We start from the raw sequence: 25,606 nt of genomic DNA on the forward strand, positions 1-25,606 counted from the left end.
GCCCAAAAAAACTTTCATTGAGGAATCCTGTGCTTTCATTAAAAAAGAAAGAAAGTAAGTAAGTTAGTTAGTTAGAGGGCAGGTGCCTTCTAAGCAATTAGAAGTGGGTGGCCACTTTTGTACATTTTTCCTGGTACTGCTCCCTGTTGCTATAAGACAGTAACCGTGTGTGCGTGTGTGTGTGTAGAATCAATATTGTGTTATCGCCACAATCAGGATCAGCAGGATATAGCTGACTTCCCATGGCAAGCATAAGGTTGTCTGACTGTCTCTGTAATTTTTGAAATGTTATGCATTCTGAAAATTCAAAATAAGCCCAGTAGCCTAAAAATGTTGGCAACCACTGCCTTAGTGAAGAGACTTACATGGCAACAGTGAAGGGGGGAAATGAAATTTAAGAAGTATAAAGAGGAAAGCAAGGGAATTTAAATATAAATAAATACAAAATATATAATTACTTTGTCAGAAGTACGTTTTGAATATATTCTTTTGAAGCATGCTTAGTTAGGAAAGTTTATCACAGTACACACATCTTTCTAATTAGATGGAATAAGCTAGATGATTAGAGCTGTACATTAGAAAGCATTAAAAGGTTCATGCAATTTCTTTTCGTATAATTAGAAAGGAATTTTCATAACCCATAAAAGAAGAATGTAATTGTACAATTTAACATAGAATTTAAATATTAAGATCAAACTAGCAGGGCAAGTAGCTTAATAGGATAAATGATATTAACAGCAGTGTCAAAGCTTAATTTAAACAGAATGTCTTCATTATTCAAAGAGTTGAGCAAATGCAACTCTCAAAAGGTTTTCCCCCTATTGTTTTTCTTCAAAAACAAAGAAATATGCTGGAGCATGCTGGGAGACTGAGAAAGCATGGCTGCCTTTGTCCATTGGACCTCACTGTCATACTGTGGTGCAAGATCTTACAAGGAAAGAGGTTCCCCTTTTAAGATCCTTTTAAGAACTGGCTAATTTTGCTTTTGTTGGAAGGATAAGAGTGCTGAAATATAACTCTCATTTTTAGCTTTAACTTCTCAAAGTTCAGGAGAAGCAAGCATTCTATGCCACTTTCTACAGAGACCTAAAATGTGAACATAAAAGCAGAAGAAGAGCCCTCTTGGATCTGGCCAAAGGTCCCTCTCATCCAGGGTGACTGGGCGGACAGAACTTTTGGCACTGCTGAAGTGGTGGATACCTTGTAACTTTGCTGGAAGACAGTTGTGTTGCAGAAGGGTGTGTGTGTGTGTGTGTGTGTGTGTGTGTGTGTGTGTGTGACCAAAAGAAGAACAGACGGAGCTCAAAGATCAAATCAACCATAAGTGAAGGTGCTGGTGGTTGTCTGGAAATTAGGGGAGTTGCAAGTTTAGACAGCAAGAGCCCATTCACACCATCATAACACAATGTGATAGTGTGATGTTGTGAAAAGCTCCTTATTGCTGGAGCCTAGAACCTATCAATAGCATGTGATAACCTTGATACTTACCCACCTCCGAGCCAATTCATAAAATTAGCTAAGATAGTTAATTACTTGGAAGCCTTTATTTTGTGCACCTAAACTGGCATAAATCATCCCATGGCCAAAGAATAATAATAATACTTAATAATAATACTTAATAATAATAATAATAATAATAATAATAATACTTCATAATAATACTTCAGGAATCTTACCATAAATAAGTCCCGGGCACCAATATCAACAGCAAGCAGAAAGGCCTTTTCAAATCTCTGATGCCTACAGCACAAGGAGAAAACAAAAAGGACAAATTGAAGTTCATGGCTAACATGCCTACATAAGTGTAAAGCAATCTGACAGCTCATCTTAATTCTTCAAGCACCATTTCTCTGTGTAACCTCTTTAAGAATAGGCCTGATATGATAAGCATATTTGTTATAGATTAAAATTTACGTTTTAATAAATAAATAGTGAATAGTGAGGTCAAGATGTTGGTGTTTAGCCCATTGAGCTCTTTGTGGCCCAGCCATTATTTCCTTCATACTCTATAAGTAGTCAGCATCCATATCTACATGTTTGTTGGACTATGTTGTTAAACCCAATATTTGTTTTTCCTAGGTGGTCGTGATAGTGAAGCAATGCCCCTCTATAATTTACAAATACAATTCAAAGTACCTCAAACAATTATGAACCCATATGTCTCTTGGAAAAGAGAGATAAGGAAATCTGCCTGCAAACCAAGAAGTTCAGAGTGATAGACAACAGATATATGACCTTCAAGATTAGAGCTCTTGTCTGAAAGTGCACTGAGTAATAACACTGAAAAAAGTATCACTTTCTGTCTGTATATTTTGTAGCATATGGCTGTCAACATGACAATTTATAGGCAGAGACATTTTAAATATGAAGTAAACAGGACTCAATTCAAGCAATACTTATTTATGAATGCCATTGAAATCAATAAAGTTGCATGCATATACATGGTCTCATAAAATATGTAGTGGGCAGAAGCAGAGCTTGTTCCAAGTTTTGGTGCTCCCCTGAACAATAAATTTTAGCCACCCCAGGCAAGAAACCTACCTGTTCCGTACTGTGAGTGATTTGCTTGTTCACTTCTACAATCTTTAATCTAACCTCTCTGTCAATTTTTCAAATGCTGGGACATCTAGAGATGGGTGGTTTGAAATCATGCCTAAACATGAATCATATGAGTGGCACACTCGCACTGAAATATAGCACGTGTGGGAAAATTCTGTCTCTCCAGATGTTGCTGAACTAGTATTCCCATTATTCCTAATGCATTCTGGGGCTGATGGGAGTTGCATTTCAGCAACATCCAGAGCACCAAAGGCATTATGTTCAACTATCAGGCAGAGAGAGACCCACCAGTGAGTGATGAGAATAAGATTGGTGCTCAGTTCAGAGGGCTCCTCATAGATCTATGGGTGCCATAGATGCTACAGCCAGCCATGATGCACAGGGACACACAAGATATTAGGAATAAATATGGGGAAATGTGCATGCACAAAACTGCATACATGTGTTGGAGGACAAAATGTGCTTGAATTCTGCCATTGTGGACATTCACTGGTCATCAAGGAGAACATGCAGAAATAAACAGAACAAATAGGTGATACTGGAAGGCTTAGGATCTTATACACTTATAATGAAGGAGCATGTACAATCACTTGTTTATACTGTAAATTTGTGCATATTCTCCAACCTGGCCTCCAAATGTGTACAATGGTCAGTGATCGTGCATATTCTGTATTCAACACACCCTAACATTGCCATCAACAATGGACTTTATTTACCATGCCATAACCTGGTGCTAGAGGGGCGCAGGTGGCGCTGTGGGTTAAAGCCTCAGCGCCTAGGGCTTGCCGATCAAAAGGTCGGCGGTTCGAATCCCTGCGGCGGGGTGCGCTCCCGCTGCTCGGTCCCAGCGCCTGCCAACCTAGCAGTTCGAAAGCACCTCCGGGTGCAAGTAGATAAATAGGGACCGCTTACCAGCGGGAAGGTAAACGGCGTTTCCGTGTGCGGCTCTGGCTCGCCAGAGCAGCGATGTCACGCTGGCCACGTGACCCGGAAGTGTCTCCGGACAGCGCTGGCCCCTGGCCTCTTAAGTGAGATGGGTGCACAACCCCAGAGTCTGTCAAGACTTGCCCGTACGGGCAGGGGTACCTTTACCTTTACCTTTACCTTTTAAACTGGTGCTGCACAGCATTTAAGCATTTGAGTCAGGAAACCCCCCACCCCACCCCAGGACAAATCTAACCTTTACCATGAACTCACTACATGGCCTTAAAGTAGTCATTCTCCCCGCAACCACTCTTCCTAATCTGCAATTTGGAGCTAAATACAGGTTGTAACTATCTGTTTTGTTCTTTCATTTGTTTGTTTTATAATTCAATAAAATGCTATAAAAATAATAACCCGGGTTGTAATGATTACTGAGTGTATGCAGGGGTGGACTTTGGTAATATGGTACCCTGAACAAAGACAATGTTTGGTGCCCCCCCCCCCCAAATATTTCTTATTTTCATGTCCTACCTCTTGTCTGCCGTTCTGCGTATGGTCTCAAGTGGGCAACATCATAGCTGCAGCAGATCAATCGCCAGTCTGACCAGGGCCTAACTTTGAGTATGTACCAGTATAAATAATAGGTTTTATGTTTATTTTGTGGCCCCTTGTCTTGACAGCCTGTGCAGGGAACCACCCAAACTGCCCTAAATCTGGTACTGGTGTATGTAAAGTTCATTGAAAATTCAGTAGATTCTGCTAGTCATCAAAATCGGCAAAAAATGATCTATGAGCAAAAGCCCACAAATCTGAATTTATCAAACTGATATTGGCACACCAAGGAAGGAACAAAGGGTCCACCTTAACAGTAAATTTAGATCTAAAAGTATTCACATCCATGTTCTCTTATACATATGCATATTCAGATAAATTAAATAGAGATTAAAATTGCTTGAAAAAAGATTGATAATCTTGTGAAATCTCCTGTTATTGAGGTTATATTCCTCGTTAATAAATATTGTGGCATGGTTCTAAAGAGGACGTGAAATGCTACAGGACACTCCAAGCTCTGAGGCTTGGGAAGGCTAAGGTAGAAAAAGAGACCAAAAAGCCTCTGCAGCTGTTGGTGGCAGTAGTTGTAAGTAATAGTAGGGGTAGTAATAAGATTTATAACTCGCCCTTCATCTAAGGTCCCAGGGCAGGTGATGATTTAAAAATACAATATACTGAAAACAGTTTAAACATGCTGAACATTTCAGAACCATGTCCTATGAAGAAGCAAAGATGCACAGAACAAAGGCACTCTAATACTTATTGGCTGGCCCTGGTGGTGGTGGGTCTCATTACCCTTCTTATATGTACTTGTTTGTTTTTTTTTTTGTGGGGAGGGAGAATATGCTGGCAATACAAAATATTTTTAGTTATTTATAACCAACAAGCAGTCTTAGACATGCTCATTGACCATGTAAGCGTATTCCTGGTGCTGAACTGATAAAAGGAGTACTGCTACATTCCCCCCTCATTTTCAGTAAGAATGCACAATGTTTAGAAAATCATCTGTGCCACAATTTTAATTTATAAACCTTTCCTTGTAAATGAAGAAGTCTTAGAACCTGCCTCACCAAGAAGTCCAGTGAAGGATGATGTGTGATATGTAAATGAGCATTTAAAATCCTTCCAAAGGAAGACAATGAGAGTAATGAATATTGGAAACAATTTGCATGTAATTGAATCCAACAGAAATTAAGTTTTAATTTGTTCAAATTCTGAAATGCATATGCAAATTTTTAAGTATTTGGAATATCGTTGGAGCATTTACTTAACATCAAGCAATTGTATTTAAGCATAAGAACGGTTGATGAAAATAGGTTAAATCAACTACAGTTACCAAACATTTGCTTTAGGGCTTACATGATCACTTTTAATTCAGTTATTTCATTTAATATTTCAATTTAATAGTTTACTCTTTCATTCATTTTCTAGGCAACCTGCCCATTTCTTAAGAACTAATTATTCATAAGAAACAATTTCCTCATAAATTCTCCTATCAGCAATTTTTGGAACAGAAACAATAGTCTGGTTTTACAAAATGAAAACAAAGCTACCCATACTGTGAAATATTTACTTTTAAACTCAAGATAACTAAAAAGGGAGAATGGTTCAGTAACAGAGAATATATTATGATGGAATATCAATTCCATTTAGAAGAAATGCAAGAGATCAAAAAGTATTTGAAAACAGAATGCTAAATGACAACAAATTTGAAAAAGTATTTCAAGAGATTTAGAGCCCTATTTTATTTTATTTTAAATAGTGGTGTATTTTGTAGTTACTTACAGTAAATTCCTATACAAATAGAGCAAAATCAGCTCCAAGTAGAATGTCACTGCATATTTCACTGATTGAGCAATAGAAGAAATTCTATTGAACATAATTCAATTCACTTTGCAGGGTTTAATATTTACCACCGACCAAGCCATGGTACTGTCATCAGATAGTATGCAAAGATATACACCCTAAGTTTCAATTAAATTAACATTTGAATATTTCTGAAGTGTGCACAATCAGCTATAAGCACTTAAGGTACAGCCCCCCCCCTCCTGTACAACCACGATATTACCAACAGTGAGCTTCATTGGCACTGTTCAATTGACACAGGCTACTTGTGCCCAGAGGATGAGTGGTCTGGCAACCTTCCCCTTTTTTGCTGTAAATTCCCTTATTCCAGCGCCGTTTCCCGCTGCTATCCCAGATTGTTAGATATCCCGTAGACTGTCCCCGGGACAGGTGAGGCTGCTGATCCCTTATTTTCAAATCTGAAAGTTGACAGCTATGGTCTCGATATGTCAAATGCGCCTGTGAAGTCTTCTTTCTGATCAGAAATTATTTCTCATACAAGCTTTGTTTTGGCATGATTATAATTATTTATGTGGTGTGGAAACTAAATGTCAGCCCTTACACAAATAAACACACACTTCAAGGTTAGAAGGATGAGCACCCACCATCTACTACTCAGTGCTCTGAAGATCTCACTGCCCTTTATGTGGTCAGGTGTATAGTTTATAATCCTCAATCTCATAGAATCACAGAATTGTAGTCCAACTCCCTGCAAAGCAGGAAATCTCAACTAATACATCCATAACAAATGGACACCCAACTTCTCCTTAAAAACCTCCCAAGGCAGTCCGCACAACCACAACCTCCCAGGGCAGTCCGTTCCACTGTCAAACAGCTCTTACCGTCACTGTCAAAAAGATCTTGATGTTTAGTCAGAATCTCCTTTCTTGTACCTTGGTATAATTGGTTTCGGTTCTGCCCTCTAGAACAGGAGGAAACAAGCTTCCCTGTGACAGGCCTTGAGATATGTGAAGATGGCTATCGTATCTCCTCTCAGTCTCCTCTATACCTATCTGGACATAAGGACTGACCAATACTAATTGAAGTCGGCATCTGTGGAATTTGTTGTTATTGCTGTTAATGCCAGATAATGAAATATATTTCTTTTCTATGTTATATTTGCAAAGATTAAAGAAGTGTGTACTGGATTACCATCACACTGCTTTCTGAGATTCTAAAGACGCAAAGTAAGGCTTTCAGTCTTGGTCTGAATTAGTGGAGTGTGTACACACCCTTTAGGGTGGAAAGCAACCACTACAATACAATGTATGTGTATATCCTGCCTTTAGAACACTGGTAGAACACTGGTAAACAGTGTGACGATGGCATAGTGCAAATAACTAAATGAACTGACGGGAATGTATCTCAGAAAGCACACTGAAATGAAGTCTAAGAGTATCAGTACAATAGAAGTACTGTACAATTAAAAGCAAGTGAGAAATGGTTATTTGAATGAAGCAGAAAAAGTGCAAAATGTGGAAGGCTTTGCCAATCATCCCAAGGTCCCTTGTGGTTTTTTGGCCAGAAAACTTCAAGCAGCAGCAGTTTTTCTTCTTGCTAAGCAATTGAGTAGAATACTGCCTGCTTGTCATCTTTGCATAAGTAAGACCGTCAAAGCGGCTGCATTCATTTTTCCTTTAACAGAAGCGAGACATTCATAGGGTGGGGGGACATGCAATGTTTCAAAAGTGGGCAGGGAAGAAGGGGTCCTCTGTAGAGCCCCCCTCTTCTAGGATATTAGGCTTTGAAAGGAATTAAAGCTGGTTTATTGTTGAAAAGATTTATTGTTGTTGCAACGTCCAAATTCTGTTTCTGCATTTCTCACATGAACAGACCGAGGAGCACAACATGGTTTTGAACTAGTTCCTGTGACAGTAGTCCATATGGAATGAGCTGTTAAAATGGTGTTCCTATAGATTAAGGAATTTTCTGTATGGCACCATGCACTTTACTATATATATTGCAGTGGTATAGAGAAAAACATATAAAAATCCCCCAATCAGTGTGACTGGAGATTAATAGATTACAATGTGACAATAGTTGATGCTGGGAACAATTTAAAGGCAACTTCATAGGATGTCCATTTCACATGCACTAAATCACATATAATTGAGTAGCCTCAGTTTCCTTTTATGTTGTTGTAAGAATGAACGCATTTCCTTTTCACAGTTTGGCTCTTTTAATTTTGGCAAAGTTCTGAGACGCTTAATGAAAGAGACTGAAGAGGTACATAGAATTATTCAATTAAAATTATAATTCAAACAGTAAAGCTGTAGCTGCTTTCAAAATGTATCTCATACATTCTTTTTATTAGAATCTCCTTTCCCTTTGAATTTCCCACACTCCTTATCATTTTTATTTTCCTCTAAGAGAAAATATTTTGTTGCCATAGCAATCTCTTCTAGGGATGTTGCTAAAATGGCTTTCCTTCAGGCTTGTAAATGCTGCAACTAACATCCCCACTGCACACAACTCCCCCCTATCTCTTAGGGTCCTCAACCTCTTACTGTTTAGGAACTCCTCAATAGTCTACCTTTATCTTAAAATACAGGCACACTCCAGCATTCTCTTCCAAAGTACTCTGGGCTGAAAACAGATGTTAATTAAAAATGCTGATAAGAACCGATGACACCTGTTGTTTCACACTTATTTTGCTCAACCCTGTCTGTTAAATCCCAGCTTTTATTACATTAATTCTCTTCAGCTTTTCTTCTGTTCCAGCTTTAGCCCTCTCACTCTGGTGATCATGTAAACTTAACAGTATGTCTTGAAAGCTACATTTATTGAGCAAACATATCAGCATGTCTACACACCAAAGGCAGCACCAAAGCAGAGGGAACTAAGGTTAGGGATGAGTAGCTGCTTCTACTAAAAATCCCTATTGTGTTAAGTGTGAGATCTCATCAGTTTTTAAAATGTAGATCAACATTTGGTAGTAAAAATTAAGAACTCAATGCACTTTTTCATGGTTGTAGGACCAGCTTTTCCTTAGACCTCTGGACAATAGTGGCTACAGATGCTTTCAAACTATTGAGCACATTACATCAAAAGTTTCACTCGTTTACAGTGAACCTATACAGACAGCATCAGGGCCTGCTCCAGACAGACCCCTCCTGTGTGCCTTGACTGAAAGGTGATATAAAAATGCAACAAATAAAAATAAAAATACAGTGAAACAAAGTCAGTGTCTTTTTTCTCATACTTTTGCTAACTGATGCTTCAATATGTTATGTAATCCTTCTCCACACTTGTGTTGATGTCACGACATCTCCCTAGCTTTGATCATTTTTTACATGGGTAGCTTATGGGTAACCTGAACCGGGAGGATGTTTCAAAAGACGTGGAAGATAATAGGAGAAGCTGCCACCATCGCCAGGTTGAGCACATTCTAAGAAATGCTGTCTACATGACACACGGCCATCATTTCTTTGGTATACGCATTATCCCCAAACTCAGTCTCTGACTTTCCAGAATATCACTTGCTAAACTGCAAAAGCAGACCCTGGGACTCCTGCCATGAAGGGGGCAGCAGCTATTGCCTTCAGCTGCATGCCAATTTTTACCTGCTGGTAAGCTAGCAAAAGTCTGGATCATCAGTTTACTACCAAGTTAGCACTACTTAAAGTACCGATATTTGTTATATCCATTTTGATTCCAGTGAGCCACCAAGACAGGATCATAGCCTTTGCTTTACTTTAATAATGGAACTTGATCATAAAAATGGACGCTTTGTGCCCCAGATGACAGCAATCTTTTAAACTCTTGCCCCCTTTTTGTTGCCAAAGAGGTACCGAATGGTCTTGATCTCAAGTTATACAGACAAACGAGGAGAGGTACTTTAAGCCTGCCTTACGAAGTCCATTAACTACCTGTACCCCTTTCTTCCCTCACTAGTCTCCCAATTTCTCCAAGGACCCCGCCCACTCCCTCCTTTTAGTGCTGCGGACAATCTCTCCCCCCCCCCCTTTCCCCCTTCCTTGCTCATTCCCACTTCTCTCTGTCAGCTCCTCTTTGTTCACTCTTATTCATTCAATCCCCTTTCTTTCTATGCTCTCTACAACCTTTTAGAAGACATTTCCCTTCGCCTTTCTTCCCACTGGTTCTTTCCTCCACCTTTTCTGCTTTTTACCATTCTATTTTGTGCCAAAGATTCACCTTAAGGACCACTACTCATATCCACCTGGTACCACCCATTTGCAAGTTCCCTGCCCCAGAATATTCCTACTTGGATTTGAATCTTTTCCATCTATCTGTTGCCACCTTTCCCTTTCGTAAAAGAAGCCTCAACCCTCCCATCCCCTTCTCCTTTACAAACTTCCTAGACAACCTATCAGTGCCCCCAAACTTGCATTCTTCCTCCTTGGAAAATGGCTTCTAAGCACCTCCATACCACACAGAAACACTACCAAGATATTCTCCTGGTGTTTGCAACCTCTGGCCAGTTACTGAATCCACTCTGTGTCAGTGGCGGAGGAAGGGGTGTGTGTTGGGTGCAGTCTGCCCTGGGTGTCATCCCTGAGGGGGAGTTGACAATGCCACCCCTCCTGGGATGCTCGCCATTCACCACGGGCGGCATGCCCCCTGGGCTGCTTGTTGCTCATGGCACACACCCCCGGGACACTCGCCACTCACCGCAGTTGGCACCCCCGTGGGCACAGCATGTGCGCCGCTCCAGGTGCCAGAGCAGCTAGCTCCGCCTTTGCTCTGTGTTCATCACTCTTCGGTTCAGCCTTCTCTTTCGGTCAGAATTCTTTCCCCACTATCCCTCCCTTCCACACCTTTCCTGTATGTTCCTATGTACTCTTTAGACCAGTTAACTTGAATGACTGGCTTTAACTCTATAAATGCCTGTTGCTAGGGTTGCTTAAGAAAAGCTGTTCCAATTAACATCCCTTCAAGATTAATATATTAAAAGGGAAAATTAGAATATTTAAGTTTCTTAAATTATTTCTCTCTGTTGTTCCTTGCCTCTGTTAACCCTTTATGGGAATGCTCTGGGGTCCAGTGGCGTAGCGTGGGTTATCAGCAAGGCAAGTAATTTGCGCCCCCTAACCCATGGATTTGCGCCCCCTAACCCGTGGATTTCCCTAACCCCCAGATGTTGCGCCCGGTGCGGCCGCCCCCCCTGCACCCCCCACGCTACGCCACTGCTGGGGTCTCTATTAAAAGATCTTAAAGACATGTTAAGGCTGAATGCACATTTTGCACCTGCTTGCGTCTAAATGGTACATTTGGTACATTAACCATAAAATTAAGAAAGTGGCCTAATACAAGGGGTCAGTGTTGAAAACTGATTTTAATGTTAGGGTTGAGACCTGAAACGTAGATAATATAATCATTAAATTTAAAGAGTGAGGAATAAAATTGACCAATTTTAGAAGTTCAGTGTGAAAAATTGTATTAGACCTTGTTGTTGTTTAGTCGTTTAGTCGTGTCCGACTCTTCGTGACCCCATGGACCAGAGAATGCCAGGCACTCCTGTCCTCCACTGCCCCCCACAGCTTGGTCAGACTCATGCTGGTAACCTCGAAAACACTATCCAACCATCTCGTCCTCTGTCGCCCCCTTCTCCTTGTGCCCTCCATCTTTCCCAACATCAGGGTCTTCTCCAGGGAGTCTTCTCTTCTCATGAGGTGGCCAAAGTACTGGAGCCTCAGCTTCACAATCTGTCCTTCCAGTGAGCACTCAGGGACACAACGCTAATTTACATTTTTAGTATCCATTAAACTCAGCTCCCGCTAACAGTTATATCTTTTAGTCTAAATACAGAGCATATCCACAGAATCACTCACTTCTCTATAAAACTGAGGAAAGATTCACTTTTAAAATGTGATTATAGCAAAACAAATGAAAACAGTGCCTTATCTACAATCAGTGCTTTTTTCTGTGGGTACTCTGGGACACTTTTTCCTAGAATAAAAGCACTGTCTACAATGCATGTCTTGATAAGAAGGAAAGTCTAGCTAAACAAACAAAACTGATAATAAATGCTTCCCCCCCCCCCAGGGCAATCTTTTAAGAAAATGTGCTAACCACATTAAAAGGACAAGGTTACTGAAATGGGTAATTAATTTGAAGTTAATAAAAAATTAAAGCTGTCATTCACCTGAGCAGATGGTGGAAGAATCTTCTTGCATATCTGCTGACCTGGTCCCTGTATTCCAACACAGTTGTCTCAGAGAGAGGCCTTGTTGGTGCATAGAAGGTTCCGAGGCTTGCCTCCAGCTGAGCTGTGGAGTTCAAACACAGCAGCAGTGAAACAAGTCAAACCCCTTCACCTATAAGAAACTGCTCTGGTTTGTAGTCAGTCAGGTTTTTCAAAGACAGGCACAATGAATTATTGCCAGGAAGGTGAAGTAAAAAATGTGACAGCTGGTACAAAAGTAAACCTATGTACAACAACTGAGGCAGGATCAATGATGATCTGGAACAACAACAAAGCAGCTGTCAAAAGAACAGAGGCTGTTCTCTAATTATTTCTATATGGCAATAATGACTCATCAGCATGATAAAATATGAACAAAGTTCTTCCTTGTAAATATCAAGTTCCAGTTTACTTATTTGTCCTTCATAGCAACATAGCTCTGGCTTTTCTTAAGCTTCTCGATTGTGCCACAGGTCAACAGGTGAAGAACTTTTCCTGTGATGGCCCCTGGGGAATGGAATTTACCTCAACGCACATTTCACCACCTCTACAAGGAGCATTGACAACAGCAGGACTGCTTTTCTGCCTTCAGAATTATTCAGGGTGACTTAACATAGCTACCAGAAGAATGCTATCTTAATGAGAGTATATAATTGCTACATTCCAAAGTACTTCCTTCCCAATCAGCAGCAACTTCTCCTTTGTAGCATTTTTTAAAAAGTATTGAATGTTTCTCTTGTCCATAAATATTTCAAGTTTTTACACCACAACCGTTCTCTTTTAGTTTGCACACAGCTGCCGGCCATGGAAGAAATAACTGCTTTGCGGGAGGCTCCCATAGTAAGGTGCTTACAAAGACTTAAAAACACATTCGTTCGCTCAGGCTCACTGGTCCATTTTAGATATTGTGTAGAATCCCTGACAATGCTCATTGGTGGTACCTGGTTTAATTTTATGTATATATTAATACTTATTTGATAGGTTTGAAAGTTTTTAACATTTAAAAATTGGAATTTTATTCTGTAAAATACTTCAGGATCCTTGGATGGGAAGTGGTCTATAACTCATTTCAATAAATAAAACCTATTATGCTGGTCATTGACAGTAACAATGAATATCTTATTTTAATAAATAAAACTGAGAGCACACTATTTATTGACCATCTTTTTGGGTATAACACACTAATAAAATATGTTAAAGAAATTAAGCAAACAATAAAAATAATAAAATAATAAAATAAAATGTGGCATGAAAACTACAACATTAATAAAAGCAGGGGCTTTCACCCCATCTGGAGGAAGGTGGAAGTTCCTACAGTACACTCAGGGCTATCCTGCAAGTAGTAGTTTAAATAACTAGGCAAAAATATATGTAGGTTACATAAGGAATATAATGTGTTGGGATTAATGACAGGCCATAAACCAGGCATAGGCAAACTCCGGTCCTCCAGATGTTTGGGACTACAATTCCCATCATCCCTAGTTAACAGGACCAATTCCCATCATCCCTAGTTAACAGGACCAATTCCCAATGATGGGAGTTGTAGTCCTAAACATCTGGAGGGCTGGAGTTTGCCTATGCCTGCCATAAACCCTTTATTATAAACACTTGCATGCATAATGCCATTTTGGGATCCTTCCTTCTACACTAGACTTTCCTTCAGTAACAACACTATTTGCTCATTCACTTATGCCTGAGATTATTATTTCCAAAATACAGCATTCTTACAGTTTCCTCATTGTCACATTTCATGGGGTTGGTGGGGCAGTGATATTTAGAGCTTCTGTCGCTGGGAATAACAGCATAAAGCTTTCAGAAGTGAACTGATAAATAGGACTATTGTCTCACCAGGTACGAAGTGGTGGTTGGTTAGGAATGTAGCCCTGCCTTTCTACCTGCCTGCCCATCACTCATTTGTTTTACTGCCCTTCCCTTGCCCTGCAGTGAAACTGTCAATTGGTGTTGGCAAAGTCCTGTCAGTTTCACCAATGTCAGTTTGTTTGCTTTTTAAATTAACACATTGCTAAGTGCACCAGTGCTAGTGTGCTCAGATATCCTTTTCATGGAAAAATGGAATATCTTAAGAAGACACACCCAAATCATCTCCACCCCTTCAAAGAACAGGACGAATGGTGGGTGCAGGGGGAACAGGGTAGAGACAGATGGTGCAAAGGCTCAGTGCGTCTGGCAGTTAAGAAGGTTGGTGGTTTGAGCCCACCCAGGGACAGCTGTGGGCAGCCTGGGGCAACACATGTGCCCTGCACCCAGCTTGCCATGGGGGCACCACAGGGCCTCTGAGGAGTCTGCCTGCCTCCTCCCACTCAGCCGCCCTACAGCTGAGGGGGAGGCAACGGGTGGACTGTTTGGGGCAGAGCAGAGCCTGTGGGAGCTCAAGCCATCGCGTCACTCCCAGCAGAGACGCGTGGCTCGGGCATGCTGCAGACCCTGCAGTGAGTGCCGCCCGCCATTTTGTCACACACACCCTCAGTGGGGACACCTGGGGCAAACTGCACCTACTGCAGCCCCCTTGCTATGTCCCTGGCTGTGAGCAGGATTCTTGCATTGCAGAGGGCTGGACAGATGACTCTCGGGGTTCCTTCCAACTCTACAATTCTATGATTCTATGAAGTTTCCCTAGCTTCCATTGCAAGAGAAAGCTTTATAGAATCATAGAATCATAGAATCATGGAGTTGGAAGAGACCACAAGGGCCATCGAGTCCAACCCCCTGCCAAGCAGGAAACACCATCAGAGCACTCCTGACATATGGTTGTCAAGCCTCTGCTTAAAGACCTCCAAAGAAGGAGACTCAACCACACTCCTTGGCAGCAAATTCCACTGTCGAACAGCTCTTACTGTCAGGAAGTTCTTCCTAATGTTTAGGTGGAATCTTTTTTCTTGTAGTTTGGAACCATTGCTCCGTGTCCGCTTCTCTGGAGCAGCAGAAAACAACCTTTCTCCCTCCTCCATGTGACATCCTTTTATATATTTGAACATGGCTATCATATCACCCCTTAACCTCCTCTTCTCCAGGCTAAACATGCCCAGCTCCCTTAGCCGTTCCTCATAAGGCATCGTTTCCAGGCCTTTGACCATTTTGGTTGCCCTCCTCTGGACACGTTCCAGTTTGTCAGTGTCCTTCTTGAACTGTGGTGCCCAGAACTGGACACAGTACTCCAGGTGAGGTCTGACCAGAGCAGAATACAGTGGCACTATTACTCCCCTTGATCTAGATGCTATACTCCTATTGATGCAGGATTTGCTTCCCCCTTAAGGGGCATTGGAAGAGCTTGGGGATTACCCCCTCCCCAGTTTTGTCCTAGCTCTCAAAAATTTACCCTTCTTGGGCTTTGATTGCCTCCCCTGCAGCTGACTCACTGATATTTACTAGTGCTGTTCTGTCATCAGCATCCCCATGGAGGCAACAGGCGATGGAAGAACTTGCCTTAAGATTTTATTGTACTGCTTCTGGAATGAACTGAATGTCTTGCGCCTTACTTTTTACACGGACAACAGCCGCTGTCACCATTCTGCCCAGATAATGGGAAGAGGGGTGGGAGGCCACTGCCAGTAGCAGTCTTCAGACAGCTGTGGCGTCATGCATTGCCTGGATGCTTCCTCCAGACTGAGGTGAAGTGAAGGGAGTTGGAAGATTCCAGATATTAGTGAAATTGGTATGGCCTTTTATTATCTGTAGCTGTTTAGACGTAGATTGGGCATTTTAAATATATTTCCTTCCCCTGTTATTAATGTATCCATGGGGTTTTATTTTGTTTTTGTTTGGTTGTAAGTCACTTTGGGTTGCCTTAGGCAAGATAAAGTGACTAACAGATTTATTAATGATGATGATGATGATAATAATAATAATAATGTCTTTCCTCCCTCTGCATTGTCAGTTTCACCAAGGAGCTCCGCTGACATTTGAAAACAATCACTTTCCTGGTCCTCCCAAACGGTTTCCTATATAAAACTTTCCTTCCCCTAAATGGGCAGAGAACAAAGAGGAGGAATTGGTAAAGGAGCCATCAAAGGGGGTTTACCATATTTATAATATTGATGACAAAAAGCATTTAAACACCAGATGCACATACAGCTGACAAATGTGCAATTGTCCAGAAACAGGTTGTTATTGTTTATTTATTGTTTATTGAATTTATATACCGTCCTATACCCACAGGTCTCAGGGCGGTTATAGGGGGAGTTGCTGTGGGCTATAGAGATTCTCACCAGGCTCTCTGTCCAGTTGGGAGGGAATCAAGAGCGTGTGTTCCTGGCACTGGGGAGTTGGGACAGATTAGGGATTCTGCTGGTTTACTGCCTGCCTTGCTGCCCAGCAGTGTCCCTGCCTGAGCTGACAGAGCTGGTCTCGAAGGTGGTGTTGAGGGCTCCCAGACTGCTGGTTCTGGGAGACTTCAACATCCATGCCAAGGCAGCTGGCTCTGGGGCAGCTCAGGACTTCATGACCACCATGACAACCATGGGGCTGTCCCAACATGTGACCGGTCCAACGCACATGGTAGTCCACACTCTGGACCTTCCTTTCTCAACTGGGCAGGAAGAGGTTGATTTGAAAGTGAGGGACATTGACATCTGTCCCTTGTCATGGTCAGATCACTTCCTGTTGAGATTTAGGCTGTCAGCATCTTCTCCCCTTCACAGAGGCTGATGGATCCAGTGGGATTCCAAACAGCTCTGGGTTTCCCCCTGGCTGATATGACTGGCACCCTTGTCAAAGTCCTGGCTGATCTCTGAAACATCCAAATGGCTTGAGCTGTTGACACAATTGTTCCTAAGCCCCCTCTCTCACTTCATGGAGCCCGTTTGGCCTCCTGGTATACTCCACAGCTTGGGGCGAGGAAACAAGCTGGGAGACAGCTTGAACACAAGTGGAGGAAATATCCAAATGAAAGCAACCAACAACAGCATTAAGCGCAGCAGAGCGCGGCACAGAGGAAGAGGAAAGCAAAGGTAGAAAATGGCTGGGGGTGGGGAAGGGAAGCCGATTATCAAGCCGCGAGGGCAATGTTGAAGGGAGCAGTTCGGGCAGGGGAAGCTGAGAGGGGGAGGTGGCCAGGAACGGAGAAATCCGGAAGCTTTTTCGCCACAAGGGCGGCAAAGTTGTAAAGCGAGAGCGGCAATTGAGACAGCACTCCCCTCAAATGCCCTGCTCCCCACGCACAGCGATGGACACACCCACTGCCAATTGATCGGGGCGTCCGATAAAAGCTTTTTTCCAGCCACCCTGGGTTGAAACAGCGCCTGTCAGCTGTTCTACGTCCCAAGCAAATTCCATGAGATTGGCTCAACAAAAGCAGTAAAAAATACCCCCCAAATGCTTCAGCAGGTCCGACAAAAGCAATAACCGAGCGAAGTTCAGCGACATTTATATGTCAAAACCAGCACTTTAAATTGAGCCCAGAAACTAATTGGCAGCTAGTGTAATATGCTCAAACTGTCTTCTCATGGTGAGCAGCCTGGCTCCACTCAGTGGTTTCATGTAGATCGGAGCTTTCCAAACTTTCATGTTGGTGGCACACTTTTTAGACTTGCATCATTTCACAACACAGTAATTCAGTTTTACTAGCAAACCAGAGGTTAAACTAACCCCTTTCCAGCCCTGGGAGGAGATCCAGGAGCATTTGCACGACACACCTACACACCGCAGCTTAAACGCTAACACGTCAGGGGACACAGTTTGGAAAGCTCTGATGTAGATGTTAAACAACATAGATGACTGCTAGGTGAGCGCAAAAAAGGGAATAAAATTCTGTTGTCATCTAGAAGCAAAGTATAATTGATAGAAATCCCTCTCTTCCTTTAGCTGCAGATACAATTTGATTTGAGATACAGACGCTCCTTTCAAGGCAGATGGGCAAACTGAATTTTAGTTAATCAAAGTTTTCAAGTGCTTTAAAGGTGTTTGACCTGTAGGGAAATTTCTCTCTCTGATATGCTGCCATAAATGTCTGTTTGAACTAACCAATTCGGTATTCAGTGATAATTATCGTTTAGTTCTAAGCATAGGTACATTTTATTTTATAAGATTTGATAGCACTGAAGGCTCTAATAGTCCAGTGTTATGAGCATTGGCAACCTGTTAGGAAATGAGGTTTTGCAGTATCTTGAATCTAGACAGTGAGATAAGCTGAACTTTGAAGGTGTTTCCCTTCAAAAGCACCAATCAATTTTGATTAAAATTTAATACAGTAGGTTATTGGGGGGGGAGGCATGCTCTCTTGCTGTTGCTGTTTTCCTTACAGCATGTTTTGCACTTCTGAAATGCTACGGCCCACATGGAATACGAGTAAGTATTAGCACAGTTACAGATTCATTAGATAGCACAGCTTGATGTTGACGGCAGAAATGAAGATCTCAAAGATAACCGTCAAATCATTACAAATGAAAGGGCTGTCTGGGTTCCTCTAATAAAAAGAAAACAAATTACCATGACAGGTTTTGTTAGGCTTGTATAGGATAAATCCTGGATGGCATAAAACTCTACTGTAAAGCAGAATTAGCAGGGTTGCATGTAGGGAAGAACTCAACAAGACAGCTATATATAATACACATATTTTAAAACAAAATTTCGTGAAAAGCCTCTCCCTCCCACCCATCCCCGCCATCTTCCACTTTCCCACTGTGTACTTTCAGAAGTTTTCTAAGAGGAGATTTTGACCTTGTCTGCTGGAATATTAAACATAGGTAATCAGTCCTGCATCTCACACTGCAGTGTTGGGGATTGCCTGCCTCGGCCTGATGGCCTGGGGGCAGGTTTGGGCAGCAAGCAAATTTTCTAGTATCTGCTGTTCCCCATATCCTACACCCCCTTCTTACCACAAAGGCAAGCTTGGTGCCCAGCTGTACCTCCATGCTGAGTCATGGCATGAAGTTTTCCTGCTTAATTTTCCTCCTATCTAAATCCTGGAAATAGCACAGTTCTAACACACACACACAGCTATTCATTGGAGAACCATCCCACCAGGATCAAGCAAAGATGAGCCTGAGCCTTGAACTGATCTGCCAATGTAGGGAGCTTTCAGACATCACTGTAGGCAACAGGGGAGATACAGCAAGAGGAGGAAAGAAGTATGAGGGTATACAACAGGTAACATGTAAAGCTGATTGATGTATTTCTTTAACCAATCACCACTGAATAAATGCAAATTATTAACAGTTATCTTAAGAAAAAGTCACCCCAAATGAGGTTTTTGATTCACGAAGAGGAAAGTAATGTCCATGCATACACACCACTGATAACAGTACGAAACAGAATGGAACATTTCAACTACTATTTCAGTTGAAATGATAAGTTTGGTGCCCGTCTTTCTTAAACAAGAGTAAATTGATATATGATACTGAACATCTTCTGTTTGCACACAACTTCATTTTAACACAAGTACAAATATAACTCTGACCATAACAAGTTAAGACTAAAGTCATCTGTTCAATGTCTGCTATTATTTTCATGATTCAGCTACTCATATTTATGATATGCAGAAAAATGTACCTTCTCTCGTAAGATTCAGCTTTTGTCTGAGAAGATAGTTTAGTATGGCACTTAGGCTTATATAGCATTGATGGCCCATTATGTTCCAGTTCATGCTGCTCAGGATATTAATTGCCTCATGTATCTCATTCTGATGAATATACTCCTGGATGATTTCTACAAGGCCAAGCTGGCCTCTTGGGATGACACCTGTCAGAGGAAACACCACAATCGTGGACAAAGTTAGTGCTTTCCAACAGTGGCAGACATTAAAGAGTGTATCCATTGGTGGCTTTGTGCTAGAATAAAGCCCTTTTGCTCAGCTAATGCAGGACTCTTGACTTTCACCTATCCCTCTGTGACAAAACTGTAAACTGCCTTGGGTGCAAGAGGCAGTATATAAATGCATCTCCCTCAGCTCCGTTTCATCGCCCTCAGCTCTGGGGAAAACCACGGGGCTGTCCAGGCTCCATGCAATCGGAGAGGGCGCTTTGGAGCGAGACAGTCAATAGCCCAGTTTAACTCCGCATTCCAGCGTGCCACCAGGGAATCAGCTGAAAGGCCATCAACTTGGGATAAAACATCCCTTACCACTCTCTGGAAACCATTTGGATCCATTAAATGGCAGGGGCGGACCATCCGAATCGTCCCACCTCCCTGCAGAGGGGAAGGGTCGCGGAGAAGTCCAGTTGCACCGGGAAGTGATCTGTTCATGGGACTTCTTTTGTTTCACTTTTACTTAGTGTCAGATCACAGACATCCGTAGATGTGAACACCAGGTCTAAGGCATGTCCATGACTATGAGTTGGGCTAAACTTATTCCGGGAAAGTCCCAAGCAGTCCCTTGTAAGGTTGTGTTGGCATGGATGTTAAAATCTCCTAGAACAACCAAACTAGGTGTTTCCAGGAGAGCATCTGCCATGACCTGAAGCAACTTGGGCAGGGAATCCTTGGTGCAGCGGGGAGGTCAGTACACCAAAAGGAATCCTGTACTGGCCCTATTATCCAACTTCCAGAACATGCACTCAGAAAACTGGGTCTTCCCAAGAGGACGCCTGGTGCAAGCTAATGACTTCCTAAAAATCGCTACAACCCCCTCTCCCCGCCCAAATGACCTGGGTTGCTGTGCATAAGAGAAACCTGGTGGACAAGCAGTGGCAAGAACAGGCCCATCTGTTTCATCCAACCAAGTCTCTGTTACACATGCTTCTTAAATAATCATTACATTTAATTAGATCTAGAGTTATATTAGTTTTAGCTACCAAAGCTATTAAACTATGCATAAAAAGGTCAAGAGAAAAAACATCCAAATGCTATCCTAGATATATTTTGGAGGATATTTTAATACTGTATTTTATCTAATGAACAAGATGAGTCGGGGCAACAATATCTCAAGCACAGTATTGATTTGATGGAAACCCACACAACAAATTTTAATGTGTGATAACTTTTAACCATGGAGGTAAGCATCTTCCCATTTGGGTTCTTGACTTCTCTTGGGTGGTACACTTCCAAGTGACCTACTTTGGTAAAAAAAAGGTGACAGCCAACTCACTGCCTAATTGATTTAGGAACAGTACCCAGGGAGACAGTCCAATTAAGTTTACAAGCTGGCAATTAGCAGAAAGGCCTCTAAATCCCTGTGCTGAGAGCCTGTTTGTCTCAGAAAAAACACAAATGTGCGAGAGATAGGAAAAGGAAAGCTGTGCTTTCTGGAAAGCTGTTGTGAGTAGGAGCCACAGGGGAGAACTGTGGAGAACAAGGTACATGGAGGCAGAGTGCCTTCTGTTTTGACAGGTAACTGGGTAATTTAGAGGCATTAAAAATAGACAACATGTATGAATACATCAAATAATTGTTTTAATTATATAATTCCATGTAGATGTCTGCAACTATTAAACACACTACTGGACAAAATGTCTCAGGATATCTAGAAGGGTCCCCCCCCCTCTATTTAATAGATTTATTGGGTAACAAGGACAATTTACAATATATATATATATGACTAAATCTGCACCTATGTTTGATTGTAAATTGTTGATAATTAATTTGCAATTGGAATGTGTCTATGCATCTAATTGCAGTTGCAATGTGAACAGACTTCAATTATTTCCTGTGCTGATGTGCATGACTGTTTCCTCTAATATCTCACTCTTTCATCTTTTGAAAAGCATAAATGTTAGATTTAGTTTTAAAAAATGGATTTGGACAAATAATAGAACAGAAAATGGGTATGGTCTAGAGGCACATTAGACCACCTATTTGCAGAAACTAAGCAGGTTTGGGTCTGGTTAGTGAACAGTCTGGGTCGGATGGTAACAATGGTAGTAGTTCAATGGGGGATGGAAACTCGATGAGGCTGGAATGCAGAAACAGAAACTGGTAAAGTAGAAGAAACTGGAGCAAGGCCAGGATCACTGAAGCTGGATCAGGAACTGAAGCAGAATCAGAAGCAAAAGCAGGAACTGGCAACAGCAGGGTATAAACCATGTTGCTGTGGCCAAGAACCAGGGGGAGATGCTGGCCTTATATACTCCTCTTGGGTTTGCCTCCAGGTGCTGCACATCTCCTGTCTTGGCCACACCAGCCAGGCCACCCTCGACTCCAAGACAAACACAGCAAGGGCCTGGTTCTGCAACTCCTCACTGCACCCAGGGTCTGGCCCCTGCAAATACTCATGGTACTCCCTACACACGGATGGGTGCTACATGTACACTGTCTTGGGTTTTATGACGGAATGAGTTGAGTATATAAATATAATAAAATAACAATATCATTATTTACACTATTTGCAATTTGAACTGCTTGAAAAATGTAGAAATCCCTTTCCTGTGGATTCACTATAAAACAGCACCAGTTAATTATAGAACATAATCCCTTCTGCCACAAACAGTGCATCAACTTACCAACTTTAAAATGCAGCACTCCAAGAGGTCCTTTGTCAAACCTAAGTAAGAGAAGATCATGGATATCTACATCATCCATACTTGGACATGAAACTTTAGGAGCAGCCCACTGGATCTGGATGAGGCTGCTGGATACATCAAAATGTTCACTGAACTGCAAAGTCGATTTGGTTGAGAAGTCTTCAGCTAAAACCTGCATTTTAATTGGAGATAGTGCCATGTCAAACAGCTGAAGCTCCCCTTGTGAACTACCGACCAGGACTATGGCTTCACTGGGGTGGCAACACATTAAGACAGGCAATAGTTCTGCCTCTGCTGATAAAGTTACTTGACGGTAGGCTTCATAGAGGACTATTGAAGAATCTTCACACCCCAGAACAAGTTTGTCTTCTGTAATGTTCCGGCAGCAGCTGATGGCCTTTGATAGCAGTGGTATTTTAGTGACTGCCACACACTGAACTTTATTCTTAACGTACTCATAGACGCAGCTGTCAGCCATGGGCTCGTGGTCTGCATTGAAAGCGTGTTCTACAGTATGAATCTGATAAGGATTACATGAGCTAAAGCCGGCATCAAGTGGATCCCCATCGGTACGTATGTAACTCAGAATCTGTAAAACAACACACACACCCAATTTCAAAACAATTTAGTTTAGCTCTGAATGGATTTAATCAATCTAATGCTAATAAATTCTAATAATGGAAGTCTATTATTTGCTTTACCATAGGACCCATTCACATGGCAGATGATAAAGTTATTGTAAGTAATAAAATCTATTGTTGCCTTTCAGTCCTTTCCAATATTTGTTCATTATTAGCCTTGTGGAACATTGTCGTGACAGAAGCTTTGATCTAATGAAAATATGGACCACTCAGACTGTATTTGTTACCAAATCAAAAATATCAATCAGTTATATAACTTAATCCTTGAATTCTCAGGCCATATCATATCTATTCTTGATTTTGGAGAGAATTGTGCAGCCAACTATAAAATTATGTAGATGGACTTTAATAGTCTTAGAAAATGGTATTTTTTGTGGTTTTGACATTCTGACCTTTGTGTAAGCATATAAAAGACTGAAGTTATTGAGTGATATCTGACTAAGTAATTGTCAGAGTCTGCTCACTTAAATTAATGAGGTTGTTACTTGATTTCAATGGGTCTATTCTGAGATTGATTAAGATTAGATATCACCCACGATTATTATTATCATTCATAAAATACCTAAAATTTAGGAAGCAGAAACACTGTGTTCACCAATGGTCACCAACCTATTTGGGTCTAAGGGTACATTTGGAATTTTGAGAAGGTGCAAAGGCACCAATCAGGGAATGGCTGCTGCCCGGGTGTGGCCTAACACAAAATGGCTGCCACCTCCAAAAGAACAGAATAAGAAAAGGGACTGGAACATAAAATGGTTCAAATATGAAAACATCAATTCATTTTTGTTATTGTTCGATAACAAGAATGTTTGAAAAACTTTATTTTCTAAATGTGGGAAACTGCTAGCGTGGCAGTTGAAAAAAAGACAGAAGCTGAACACGGTTACAAATCTTGAGGTTGAAGGAAAAAACATTCAGAATCCTGTGGAGATTAGAAAGTGCTTCCAGAGATACTTTAAACAACTCTATACCCAGGGGCCACAGAACGAGACTGAGACAGACCAATTCTTAAGAACTAATGGATTACAAAAAATATCTCAAGAAAATAAGACAATATTGAACTACAAAATAACAGAACAGGAGATTGAAGGTGCCATTCAAAACATGCAACTAGGCAAGTCTCCAGGACCGGATGGATTAACCTCCAAGTACTATAAGACTTTGAAAGACTATTTAACTCAACCATTAAAGGAGGTGTGCAATGAGATTCTGGAGGGAAAGAAGGCGCCGGAGTCGTGGAAAGAAGCTTTCATCACATTAATACTAAAATCTGAATTTGAAAAGACACAACTCAAGAACTCCCGTCCCATAACCCTTTTAAATGTGGATTACAAAATCTTTGCAGATATTTTAGCTAATAGATTAAAAAGAGTTTTAAATGAAGTGATACATAAAGATCATGCAGGCTTTCTTCCAGGCAGACATCTCTCTGATAATACAAGGAACATTATTGACATTTTGGAGCTATTGCAAATGAATATTAATACAAAAGCAGTTTTAATTTTTATTGACGCGGAGAAGGCCTTTGACAATATTTCTTGGAATTTTATGAAGAAAAATCTTAAGGGAATGGGAGTGGGACGGGGGTTTGAAAATGGCATAGAAGCAATTTATTCAGAACAAAAAGCTAAATTGATAGTTAACAATGTGGTGTCAGAAGAGATTAGAATAGAAAAAGGAACACGACAGGGCTGCCCTATCTCTCCATTGCTATTTATTTCGGTCCTGGAGGTGCTTTTGAAAATGGTCAGATGGGACCGGCTGATCCAGGGAATTAAGGTCGGAGCTAAACAATATAAACTTAAGGCTTTTGCAGATGACTTGGTTTTGACATTACAGGAGCCAGAATCTAGTACGAAAAGGGTGTTAGAATTGATTCAAGAATTTGGTCATGTGGCAGGATTTAAACTGAATAAGCAAAAAACCAAGGTTTTAGAGAAAAATTTGACAACAATGGAAAAAGAAAGGTTTCAGAAGGAGACAGACTTAACTGTGGTTAAGAAAGTGAAATACCTAGGGATTAACATGACGGCTAAAAATTTGAATTTATTTAAAGATAATTATGAGAAATGTTGGATAGAAGTTAAGAAAGATCTAGAAATTTGGTCAAAATTGAAGCTTTCCTTGTTGGGTCGGATTGCTGCTATAAAGATGAATGTATTGCCAAAAATGCTGTTTTTGTTTCAAACTTTACAGATTGTGGACAAGATGGATTGTTTCAAGAGGTGGCAAAGAGATATTTCTAAATTTGTCTGGCAGGGCAAAAAGCCCAGAATAAAATTTAAAATATTGACTGACGCTAAAGAAAGAGGGGGGTTTGCCCTGCCAGACATGAAGTTGTACTATGAATCAGCAGCATTCTGCTGGTTGAAAGATTGGCTACTTCTTGAAAACACTGACATTTTGGACTTGAAAGGGTTTAATAATGCTTTTGGGTGGCATGCATATTTGTGGTACGACAAGGTAAAAGCTAATAGAGCATTCAAAAACCATATTGTCAGGAAAGCTGTGTTTAATGTCTGGACAAG

General features: G+C 41.2%; 1 protein-coding gene across 8 annotated transcripts in view; it reads right to left on the reverse strand.

Annotated features, from left to right (window-relative positions):
• Positions 1-25,606, reverse strand: part of WDPCP (WD repeat containing planar cell polarity effector) — a 214,286-nt gene that overhangs the window by 87,566 nt on the left and 101,114 nt on the right. For all 8 annotated transcript variants that reach the window (XR_013836996.1, XM_079969828.1, XM_079969827.1 and 5 more), the window contains exons 10-13: positions 22,417-23,026; positions 19,532-19,720; positions 11,987-12,110; positions 1,677-1,740 (exon numbers count right to left, since the gene is read on the reverse strand). Coding sequence is in view for 7 of the 8 variants with exons in the window: in XM_079969828.1 (XP_079825954.1) it covers positions 1,677-1,740; positions 11,987-12,110; positions 19,532-19,720; positions 22,417-23,026 (987 nt within the window). In the remaining variant the exon portion in view is untranslated. The remainder of the gene's footprint in view (positions 1-1,676; positions 1,741-11,986; positions 12,111-19,531; positions 19,721-22,416; positions 23,027-25,606) is intronic.

Source organism: Podarcis cretensis (assembly GCF_951804945.1).
Source record: "Podarcis cretensis genome assembly, chromosome: 3".
Lineage (NCBI taxonomy): Eukaryota > Metazoa > Chordata > Lepidosauria > Squamata > Lacertidae > Podarcis > Podarcis cretensis.